The sequence below is a fragment of the Pygocentrus nattereri genome, chromosome 2 (genome assembly GCF_015220715.1).
Source record: "Pygocentrus nattereri isolate fPygNat1 chromosome 2, fPygNat1.pri, whole genome shotgun sequence".
NCBI lineage: Eukaryota > Metazoa > Chordata > Actinopteri > Characiformes > Serrasalmidae > Pygocentrus > Pygocentrus nattereri.
The window spans coordinates 17,606,256-17,617,673 of NC_051212.1; the positions used below are offsets into that span (position 1 = coordinate 17,606,256).

The 11,418-nt window shown below is 37.9% G+C and overlaps 1 protein-coding gene across 1 annotated transcript; it reads left to right on the forward strand.

Moving 5' to 3' along the window:
* Positions 1-267: 267 nt before the first annotated feature.
* LOC108440268 (copper chaperone for superoxide dismutase) lies at positions 268-10,606 on the forward strand. Its single transcript, XM_017719056.2, has 8 exons — positions 268-358; positions 1,330-1,402; positions 3,152-3,289; positions 3,693-3,867; positions 4,380-4,440; positions 5,335-5,412; positions 6,288-6,391; positions 7,831-10,606. Exons 1-8 carry the CDS (start codon positions 335-337, stop codon positions 7,982-7,984), a joined length of 807 nt encoding a protein of 268 aa, XP_017574545.1. The 5' UTR covers positions 268-334; the 3' UTR covers positions 7,985-10,606.
* Positions 10,607-11,418: the final 812 nt, after the last annotated feature.

Genomic DNA, 11,418 nt, shown 5'->3' on the forward strand with positions numbered 1-11,418 from the left:
GAAGCAGAACAGAAATTAAACAAAGGAGAGAGTTTGAAACTCAGCGACTCGCTGCAGTGGAACTGGGAAAGAAATATGATTAAAAATGGAACCGAGTAACAAAATATCCTTTCCTCAGAAGTCTTCCTTCTCAGAAGTATACGTAAGGACATTAAAACGTGTAATATTATTGTCATATTAAACATTTTAATATTATTAGTATTTCTTTTGACACCAGTTGGTCTTTTCTTATGTGGGGACTCTTATTTTGAAACCCGAAAAGTTTGCGTTGTTTTGAAACCAGCTGCGCTTCGCTTCACGGCGCCGAGCGTGTCCCCCTGGGGTGTCAGTAAAGATGGAAACAGATCGAGCAGCTAAAGTGAGATTTCCTTCTCTTTTTCAGTTTAACCGTGGTGCGATAAATGCAGTTAAAGGCGGATCAGGTTAACAGTTAGACGTTAACGTTACGTCGTGGAGCCTCTTTTCGAAACAGCAGCAGCGTCACATCCCGGACTTTGAGCTCTTGTTGAATTAACTGCGAGTTAGTTTAATCTACAACGTCGGCGTCGGCGTTTTATCCCCCAGCTTCATGTTTCGATTTTCCCGTTCCACCTTAAATGGCGCAGCGGCAGCATTCTGACACTCAAACGGAAGTTAATGTGAACAATCACATGTTCATATTGTGTCACATGTGATCACATTGTTCAGTCGCCTTTGAATGTAACTGAATAACATTGTCACGTGTGCTTGCATATTGTTCACAATGGAAGTTATGGAAGTAAGGGGAGGAGACTCTCCAGTAAAGGTGGTATTAATCTTGGTCTGAGGTTTGTTGTATATGTACAACAATATACATATTGTATATGTATATTGGGGAGGCGGGGGGATCTTCAAAGTGGCATTTAACACATTTTATTACAAAACCCTTCATTTATAAAAAGCTGAAATTAGTACTGGATCCACCCAGATTAGCATTACAAAGAAATATAATATTTCTACAGGTTTAAATGAATAACATGTTTTAACACAGTAGTTCAGCATCACCTAAACAGTCTGCTCTTCTGGAGTACAATAAATATGCCATCAAATATCAGTTTGAAATATCAGGTAAATCTAAACATCTGTTCATGACAGTTTATTTAAACAAATATCTTCCAGTTCTGATATGATTCTGATACCATCATGTGTCCTCACCATGTTGGCATGCAGTTTTGTTCTCTGGTTCAAGCTGTAATATTCTGTACTTTGGCTGCATCATTATCATACAGATACATCAGACCTGGTAATATGCAGCGCGGCTATCTGGCGGGCTGTTGCTGATAATCTGTCCTCATTCTTTCACCCTCACAGCTTGAGTTTGCAGTGCAGATGACATGTGAAAGTTGTGTTAATGCAGTGAAAGGGACACTGGAGAAACAGCCTGGTAAGCAAAGTATTCCCTAAGGCTAAGTCTGACTGGGTGAAACATTAGCTGAACCCCAGATGATCTTTGTTCTATGCATAGTGCACTATGAAAGTCATGAAACAATGGTTTCTACATCTAAAGAGTGAATAAATGTCCAGTTGGAATCTGACTGAATCCCAAATGACAGACACGGTTTAGGTGCAGAGGCCAGTATTTCATGACAAATATAGTGTAGTTAAATAGCCGTGTGCAATTCAGTGATCGTCTCTCTTTCTGTGTGCTTTCTGTTTGGATCCTGTGTATGATTTGCTAATATCGGCCTTTGTAATACTGAAGCCTGCAATATGCAAATGAGCACAAAAACAAGTCACAAATGTCTTCACTGTGTGCTGCGAGCACCCTGAACAGTCACAGCCCCAAATGGGTGCTGGGATGAATCAAGTATTTGGGTCAGTGTGGGTTTAGAGTTTGTATTAGACAGATTTACAAACACTAACATTTGAGTAAATAATTGTGCTTTAGAAATGTAATAATACACCAATGTTCAAAAGTTTAATATGAATCTTTTATATAATAATAATGAAAGACAGTTTGACAATACATACATTTATAAAATGATTCTAATGTGTTATACAATATACAGGTTTTGAATAATTAGTAGAAATCTAGGAAGATGAATTAAAAAAGAAAGAAGCTGCTTATGTTTAAAGAATGATGAACAGGAGTAGAACATCAAGAATTCAGTTGCAACGAGATGATCATTCTAACTGTCTTATAGTTCAAAAGTGCTGGAATAACTTGACATGTTGTAAAGTACTGTGCAGAAGTCTAGAGACTATCCTTTATTTATTTAAGTTCTATTTAAAACAGCTATTGGGTTATTCATAAAGAAGGAGAAAAACAAAAGCAAAAAAGTGCAAAAAATAGTTTCCAAAACTGCTAAAAAAATATTCAAATATATAGAGAAAATGTGACTCCTAACAATCGCACAAGACCTGGTAGGCCACCAAGACGGTCAGCATCAGATAAACAGTACTTAAAGCTTTCAGCTTAGAAAGAAAGAAGAGAATCAAGCTCCACTCATTCTTCCACTGTAAGAAGACTCATTATAGATTATGGATCTGAAAGGATGTGTAGATTGTCAAGAAGCTGTTACTGAGAACGAAAAAGAAGAAAATTTACAAGTCAAACAAAGAAGCTGCTGATGTTCTCAGATCAATGGGTGCCCCAGACTGCCCCAGACTGCCCCAGAGTCCAGACCTCAACATCACTGAATGTGTGTTGGGAGTATTTGGATCGTGAGAAGCAGAAAATGCAACCAACTTCTAAGACTGAACCAAAAGTGTGGAAATATCCCTGCATGATTTCTTTGAAAAAAATGAGAACTGTAATAAAGCTGAACAGTGAGAAAAATAAATACTGAACAATATGTTTATAATATGTATAATTGCTGAGCCGTCTTGTATAATTTAATGTTAATATGAGTAGCTAATAAATGAATAACTTGATGGTTTTTCTGACTAGAAGTTAAATAAATGAATGCTGGTCTCTAACAGTTGCACAATATTGTATATATATTATTACAGTGTTTTTATAGTCATATAACATCTTGTTTTCCCCAGAATACTTTAAATATTACTCAGTAATATGTCATCTATAAATATCTTTGAATGTGTGACGTACAATATGTAAATCTACAAGTTATTATTGAAAACAAAGTGAGGTGCTTTCACTGTTCTGAATGTTAGTGTATGTCTGTGTTTACAGGAGTGCATTCGGTACAGGTTGACCTGTCTCGGGAGGAAGTCCTGGTGGAGACGTCTCTGAGCACTCAGGAGGTTCAGGGGCTGATAGAGGGCACAGGCAGGAGAGCCGTACTGAAGGGAATGGGCGGATCAGAACCAGGTCCGTCTCTGTTTACCTAAAAATCTAATTTATGCCATTCCCCCACCCCACTCCAAATGTAGTTGATCAACTAAGACGTTTATTTTTTTAAGTGTGCTTCTTTAGTTTTGTACTGGAGCTATGAGGCTGATGTAGCTAACAGAATATCATACAGTACCAGAAACTACATCTGCAAAATTATTGAGATTACTTCACAGCTCTGTGCAGTTTATGAAGCTATAAGCTTTCATTACTTGTAAGCTACTTTAGCCTCTTAGCTCCAGTGTAAAACTCAATGACAGTCTTGGCAGCAGGCTGGTCACAAAATTGCTTGATGCTGATTGTTTTCCACATATGTTTGGTTTTATAGTCATGTGTTTACATCGCAGCAAATGGTTCACTGTTTTGTGTGTGTGCATGTCAGATCTGGGTGCTGCTGTGGCAATGCTGAGTGGGCTGGGGCGAGTGCAGGGTGTGGTTCGTTTCCTGCAGCTTTCAGAGGATCGCTGTTTGATTGACGGGGCAATTGACGGGTTGGAGCCCGGAGCACACGGGCTGCATGTACATGAACTTGGAGATCTCACACAGGACTGCATGAGGTAGCGGAACTGCTTTTATCTTAGATTCAGAATGAGAAGTGAACCATCAGTATTGAGGTCTATTAGATAAAGTAAACTTGTTATCACTTACTAGTGATGTGTAGTTATCTAGTCTAATTAGGGGTTTGTTAATTAGCCATTGAACTGACTGATGTTTATAAGGGAAGAACAAGCTTGTGTTGATGTTGATATTTGTTTCATTTGGAAATCATACACACGTTTGAAGTCCTTGAATACCCTTGCTAGAAATAGTGTATTAGCATGACTAATGATATGTTCTTCAACCATGACTGAGAATCTGCCACAGTTACTCTCTCTAAAGTCAAATGAATTTAAATGTTCCATCATGACCATGCATGACTGAGGACATTGATGGGAAACAGGAACTGTGCTGATTATCTCAGTGACCTTCAGAATGTATGAAAGAAAGACACAAGACCCCTTCTGTCCTTTTTGGTTCTCTCTCTCTCTCTCTCTCTCTCCCTCACCCTCTCCCTCTCCCTCCCCCACAGCTGTGGAGAGCACTATAACCCATTTGGAAAACAACATGGAGGTCCAGAGGACACAGAGAGGGTACAGTTACTTTTGACTCAGTGAAATTTTAGTAGAACTTCATGCAGTGCAGTTTGCTAATGTCATGAGTTCAGGCACATTTATAGAGCATCATTACTAAAGACTTTAGGCTAATTTTGAACATAACTCAAAAATGCCAGTACATGACTAACAAACACAGATTTGAACAGCTGTACATACATAAAATCATAATATTTTTTATTAAAACAATTATGTAGTAACAATTCTTCGTGTTACACATGGAGTTTCAGACTTTGGGGCACTTTTACCTCAGAACAATGGGCTGTAACTGCTCACCGTCTGGCCATGAGGGTCAGGGATGCAGTCTCACTTCCTCCTCTAAATTGCAGGGTGTGGCTAAAATAAGGCTTCACCTGTGGACTCTTCTTGTTTTGGTAGTGACTTGAAATTGTGGGACAGCATTTTTCAAATTGAAATTTAATTTAAATGAAATAAACAAATGACAAATCTAAATATTTAAAAAACAACATTGAAAAAAATACCAAAATTATTGTTATTTTCACAAGTTGAAAGTTAGGGGTTAGAGTTTGGGACAGACACTTTCCAATGAAAAAACCCTATAAATGATGATTTTGTACAGTTTTCTCTACTATATCTACTAATGCATTAGGTTGTACATTTCTAAGGTTGGAATAGATATTATAGGTTACAAATTATAGGTGATTATTAAAGATTATTATTAAAAAAATACATCATGCTGTGGTTAGTGACTCCAGAGTTCTGACTTCTAAAAGTTAAAAGTGGAATTCCAGCAAATAGCAGGGTTTCTAGTTGGTGGAAAATTGGTTAAAAGAGTTTGAAATATGTTGAAATTACTTATGAATTGATGGATAAATAGATGCTCTAATAGCTTGTGTTGTGTCTCTGGAGCAGCATGTGGGTGACCTGGGTAATGTCCAGGCAGGATCAGATGGCAGAGCCACATTTCGACTGGAAGACTCCCAGCTAAAGGTAACTTATATATGAAGCTGAGTATGCACTGTAGAAAGTCAGTACTTCATTACACATGCATATTATTTATTCTTGATGACGGGTATGTTTCAGCTTATGCTGTCATCTGTATACAAATAAACAATTGCACTGAGACCAGGGATTTCCCATCATGATATCAGTGGCCAGAAGCATCATATTTGTTAATACTGCTGTATTAATCATCTATTTCGACATGAAAAACCTCTTAACAGGGAGGGACTCTGAACTAGCTAGGGTTGGAGTTTATCTTGATGAAAGGTCAGGGTGATGGGAGGTGGAAATGAAACATGATACTATTGTTTAATATCATCTTTCACTGCCTGCTAGTAAACAGTGGTGTATATTCAGAATCAGAGGATATAGAGGCAGTGCAAACATTTTGATAGAGGATGATGAGAAAAGAACAATTTTATCATGAATTTTGCTTAATATGACATGGACATGACTAGGGTAACAAAGGCCAATGTCAGGTTGACTATAAAATTAACTGAAAATAATCTAAAGCTAAATAAAATGCACCTCTGTTAATATATTATTATTTTTTTTTGTTGTTTGTTTGTTTGTTTTTTTTAACCTTTTATAATTCTTACTCTCACTTTATTTGGATAGTCCACTAATAGTCCCCTATAGATTATCTACAGATGTTCAAATTGTTAACAAACTATCTTTTGAAACTCAGTTTCTTTTAAACAGTGGTGGGGTTAGGGTTAGGATTTAGACCGGGGTTAGGGCTACGATAATACAGAAGTCCTTGTGATTAAAATTGTTTTTCTGTGCTCTATTTTCCTCATTGATAATACAAAAGTATTTTCTTCAGTGTCTCATACATCTCTCACTCACATTGGCTCTGACAGGTGTGGGATGTGATTGGTCGCTCACTGGTGGTGGATTCTGGGGAGGATGACCTTGGCCGAGGAAATCACCCACTGTCCAGACAAACAGGAAACTCCGGACAGAGGTGGGAGCAAAAGTTTAGTACAGTTACAGCACACAGGCCTACACACTGACCACGATGAGTGGATTTCTACTGTTTAACTGTTCTGAAAGCCGGATGTTGATTCTTTATGTAAAACCACCACCGTGGCAGTGGAGAGGCTGTAGACAAGCAATGATGCGGATGAACTGTTGTGTGTAGTGAAATTTGACCACAGCCCACAGTTTTCATTTGCCTAAACTACATGAAATGCAGTGGCTATAGATCCTGTATCCGTGTTTGTCAGTGTTTTCAAAATGATATCCAAAATGATAAACTGATAAAATGATAAATAATGATTCCATTTTTGCTGAGAAATCTGTAAAATATTGAGATTGAAGTTATAATTTAACATCCAGAATGTCTCATATTTAGTGATCACATCTGGAGGTAGATAACTTGACAAAAGTAATTATAATTAGATCATTACAGCAATAAACACGTATTATAAATATATGATTACAGTATAGAATTTATAGTATTTAGTAACTCAAAATTTGAAATATTTAATCACATTTACAAATGCTTGGCTCTGATTGTCTCCATCCATCTTGTAGCTGGTTGTCTTCTTGGTCTCTTACATTCAGATGTTCCAAGCATAATTGTCTTTTCCAGTGACTTGGTTCTTCTCAGAGTATGTCCAAAATTAGAGCTTCACTTTGTTTATCTGGGCTTCAAGTGGGAAGTGAGGGTTGATTCGGTCAAGAATCCAATTGTTTGTTTTTGTGCCCTCAAAGGCTCTCTCAGAAGTCCTGTCCAGCACCAAAGGATCCTTCGTTTTTAAATATCTGGTCCAAGCAGACAAAAGCTGTCCACCGCTTTTACAGACTTAAGCAAAAGTTTGGGCACCCCTGGGAAAAGATTCTTTTTTCTAAATGAAAATAAGTTCACATCTTCTACAGAGAACACACTTGTGTTATTTCTCTGCTAATTTCAGTGCACGTTTTCATTTATTTACTAAGTTAAACATAAAAAAAAAAACAGAAATAATAAAATGTAACGTAACTTGTTTTTACCCATATATTAAACTCAGCAGTTAAACAAGAAATGTGCATTAAAATGTGCAGAAGTGTGTTTCTCTTGCATATATAGGTTGGCGGATCAGAAGTTGTTTCTTGTGTTTGTCAGCTGATTTACAATAATGGCAAATTCATTGTTGCCCTTTCAAACCTGTTTAGATTAGTTACACCAACATAGTCCAGCTCAGTAGCTTAACATTTTAAACTGGAACCATTTTGTATTGACTCCAGACAGAGATTGCTACGGTGTCTCATTATGTTGACCAGGAATTTGCCACCGTTCTGTAATAATTTTCCAACCTTGCAGCAGTATACATTATTTAGTAGTTCTCTCTCTCTCTCTCTCTTTCTCTCTTTCTCTCTCTCTCTCTCTCTCTCTCTCTCTCTCTCTCTCTCTCTCTTTAGGCTGGCGTGTGGAATCATCGCTCGTTCTGCAGGACTGTTTCAGAACCCTAAACAGATCTGCGCATGTGACGGGGTCACTCTGTGGGAGGAGCGAGATCGGCCCATAGCGGGAAAAGGACGCAGAGTCACAGACGCACCAACGGCCAATTTATGACCACAAGCAGCTGTGAATAGTGATAAGCACAGAGTGCACTTAGAGAAGAAGAGAAAACAAATAAGTACAGACAGACTGAAGAGACCAAAAACTCTTGCCGAGTTGTTGAAACCCTTCAAACTGTCTCTTTCCCTTGGACCCTTTATATCTGTGGTGTCGAGCTGGGTTTGCAGACATACTATCTGTGAAAAGCACGTTTAGCTCAAAGCTAAAGATGCAGCCGAGAAAAACCTTTGAATGCTAATTAGAAGTGCTGCTAACTAGGAGAGGAGCCAGGTAGCATTAGCCTAGCTGGCAGGCTACAGATCCACGCAGAACACTTTTATTTTCAGCTTTCTGTCACCGCAGCGCCAACCGTTCAACATTTCTCCCTCAGATTTGACTCATTGTCGACTAAACTTGTGTCAGTGGTTCTTCAGGAAGCCAGAATTGTTCTGTAGTGAGCGGTGCTGTTAGCATGCTACACCGTTGCTAACCAGCTCCTCTGTCCTAGTAGCAGCACTGTTGGAACATTTAGCAATTGTTGGTTGATTGATGACATTTTTAAATGATTGATTGAAAAGATTAGATGGATTGAATAAGAGAAAACGAAAGATTACAGAGAAACTGAAGAGACCTGAAGCCAAATGAACTTATTTGATTATTTGGGTTTTGAATAACAAAGGATGTGGTGGCACAATACCGACATAAACATAGAACAAATCAGTGATTAGATACGTCATCAAGTCATCTCACCATCCGTTCCCACTGAGCACAAGCAGAGGGCCATGTCAAACTGAGCCAAGTGTAGTTTGTAAGCATTCCACATTGAACTGTTTGGCCTCACTCTAGATATGGGGCCTTTGAGTTCAGGCCATTAAGCTTTTGCTGATTAGATGCCGACTTTAGGCATGTTTAATGAGGAAGAGTACTAAACTCTGCAGAGCTGTAGTCCAGAAGGAACCCAGTTTGACCCTAATGCTCTTCATTGTCCTGCTGAGACATTCAAAGAGCTGTTTCCTGAGCTGTTTCTTAGCTTCTGAGTGTACATGCAAGATATGTTTATTCTGACTACGCAAATATAAAGCTCTGGGTTTTTTTCTGTGGCTTCTGGAATCACAGTGCTATTTGGATATCATTGTTGTACAATTTTCTGTTATTCCCATTACAATGCTGGCTCTCATTTGTTGTTGGTTTCTAAGTTGGAACAGTCACAGTACACTGGGGTTCCCCCCTCACAACAAACATGAGGAGGAATTGAGCGCCTGGTTTCTCAAAGAAGCAAGAAAATTGCATACATTTAAAAAAAGTAAAGCACTTATAATAGTATAAAAGCACTACTACTGTGTTTGTGTGTATTGCAGTAATATTTGCCTTTAAACCTTAATATTTATGTAGTATGATTTGTCTCTTTTGCAAAAAAAAAAGTGCTTGATGCCACAAATGTCAGAAAGGAAAAAAAAGTACCAGTGGAATCCACCTCCGCCAGTTGCTGATTGGCTCAACAGCTGTTTATGATCCGAAATCCCAAATTTTACCGGCCCTGGAGCAGGTTAGGTGTGCAGCATAGGTTGCTATGGTGATATATCCCAATAAAAGTGATACACCATTGTGAGACAGACACCAGCAATGCTAAAACAATGCTGTCAAATCTATAATTAACTGTCTAATGAAGGAGGCAGTTGGTCAGTTGATAAGTACAGGACACTCATAAAACGCCATGACAATTTATCATGATTAGTATATCAGGGTGATTATCTGCTCTTGAGTTAGATTGAATACACTGTATCAGGAGTAGAAGTACTATGAGTTACTGTAGACAGTGTTATGTTTTGATTGACATGTTCTATAAGGAGCTGTGTAACTGCAGATAGGAAAATCACAAAAAAATGACACAATATTTAAAGTAACTACATGCAATTAAGTACATTCACAAGCAAGAACTTTTGTACTTCTACTCAAGTAGAGATATAGATAGAACATTTTTGGTCTAGTAATATTTTATCAAGTCCTACTGTGTAGTTTTTTGTAATCACCATGTCTGTTTCATCAGAAATAGTTTTCCTGTCCGAGCAGTTGATGTTTGACCCGTCCACAGAAAGCCTTGCATGCTCACGTTTGTTTTCTTCAGCTGAAAGCTGATGCTGCTCTTTGTGTATCTTTGTTGTAGTCACTGAGATCACACACACAGATTAACCAGAGTCTTTGTCAAGGAAGCTGTTCAATGAGTACTTACCAGCTAGCTTTGAAATGACAGAGGAGGAATGCGACTAAATTAATCTAGAAACAAACCGCAGTTACTTTAACTTGCGGAATCGAAATGAACTTGGACTTTCAGCTTGAAATAAGACGTTTAGTCTTAGGTAAAATGTCTCCTTTTGATTAAATCATCTTCAGAATGATTGTATCCTTCAGTGTGTCTTAATTTTTCACTTGTTTAATATTCTGTGTGAATGTTATGAAGATTCTTGTCATTTCTTTGATAGTTAAAGGAACGTAGATATGCTATAAGCTATGGTATGTTTTTGTTTAACTCCTTGTTTGGTCGAGTTAAGATCTCATATGAGGAAAAATAACATTCGTTTATTTGCTGGTCTAGCGGTCATTCCTCTGTGTTAATGAATAAAATGGATTGGGAAAGTGTGTTTGCCTCTATCTCTCTATCTTCTTCTCTCTCAGTTTAGCTTTCATTTCAGTGGACTCTACTGTCACACCATGCATTACATATTGCCAAAGCAATTACGATATCAGTCATATTTTCTCTCTTTGTCTTCTGCCTTCCTCCTTCTTTCCTTCCTTCCTCTCTCAGTTCAGTATGTTTTTTTTGGTATAACTGCTTTACATCCTGTATTGCCAAAGCAGTAACAAGGTGACAACCTTATTCTCTCTCATTTTATATCTCTTCTTCTTTCATTTTTTTTTCATTCCTTCCTTTTTTTAGTTTCTCTTCCTGCTCAAGCTTTTGCAAGATGTCATTTTCTTTCTTTCTGTTCTTTTCTGTCACTCTCAGTTCAGTGTGACTGCATTATTGCCAAGACAATTATATGATGACTGTCATTCTCTCATCCTTCCTTCCTTCTTTCTGTCTCTCCGTTCAGTGTGCCTTTTTGGCCTTACTGCTTTACATACATATTGTCATAACAGGTATTGTCTCTCACTTAATATCTCTTCTTTTATTTTTCTTCTTTCTTTTTTCCCTCTTAGTTTGCTGGGCTTTAGTGGCGTGACTGCCTAGCATGCTGTATTACCCATTCATTTACCAGATGAGTTTTGTTTATTTCTTTTTTTTTCTGTTACTCTCTCAGTTCAGTTCAGCATTACTGCGTAATTACCAAAGCAGTTAGAGGATGACATCCATGCTCTCTTTTTTCTTCTTTCTTTCTCTCAGTTCAGTTGGCACGACTGGCAATATGGCTGAGTAATTACAAGATGAAAGTCATATTCTCTTACACTCT

Coding starts and splice junctions, on each gene's coding strand:
- LOC108440268 (XM_017719056.2), top strand. CDS start 335: ATGGAAACAGATCGAGCAGCTAAA. Junction 1,403..3,151: donor GACACTGGAGAAACAGCCTG/GTAAGCAAAGTA, acceptor CTGTGTTTACAG/GAGTGCATTCGGTACAGGTT. Junction 6,392..7,830: donor ACAGGAAACTCCGGACAGAG/GTGGGAGCAAAA, acceptor CTCTCTCTTTAG/GCTGGCGTGTGGAATCATCG.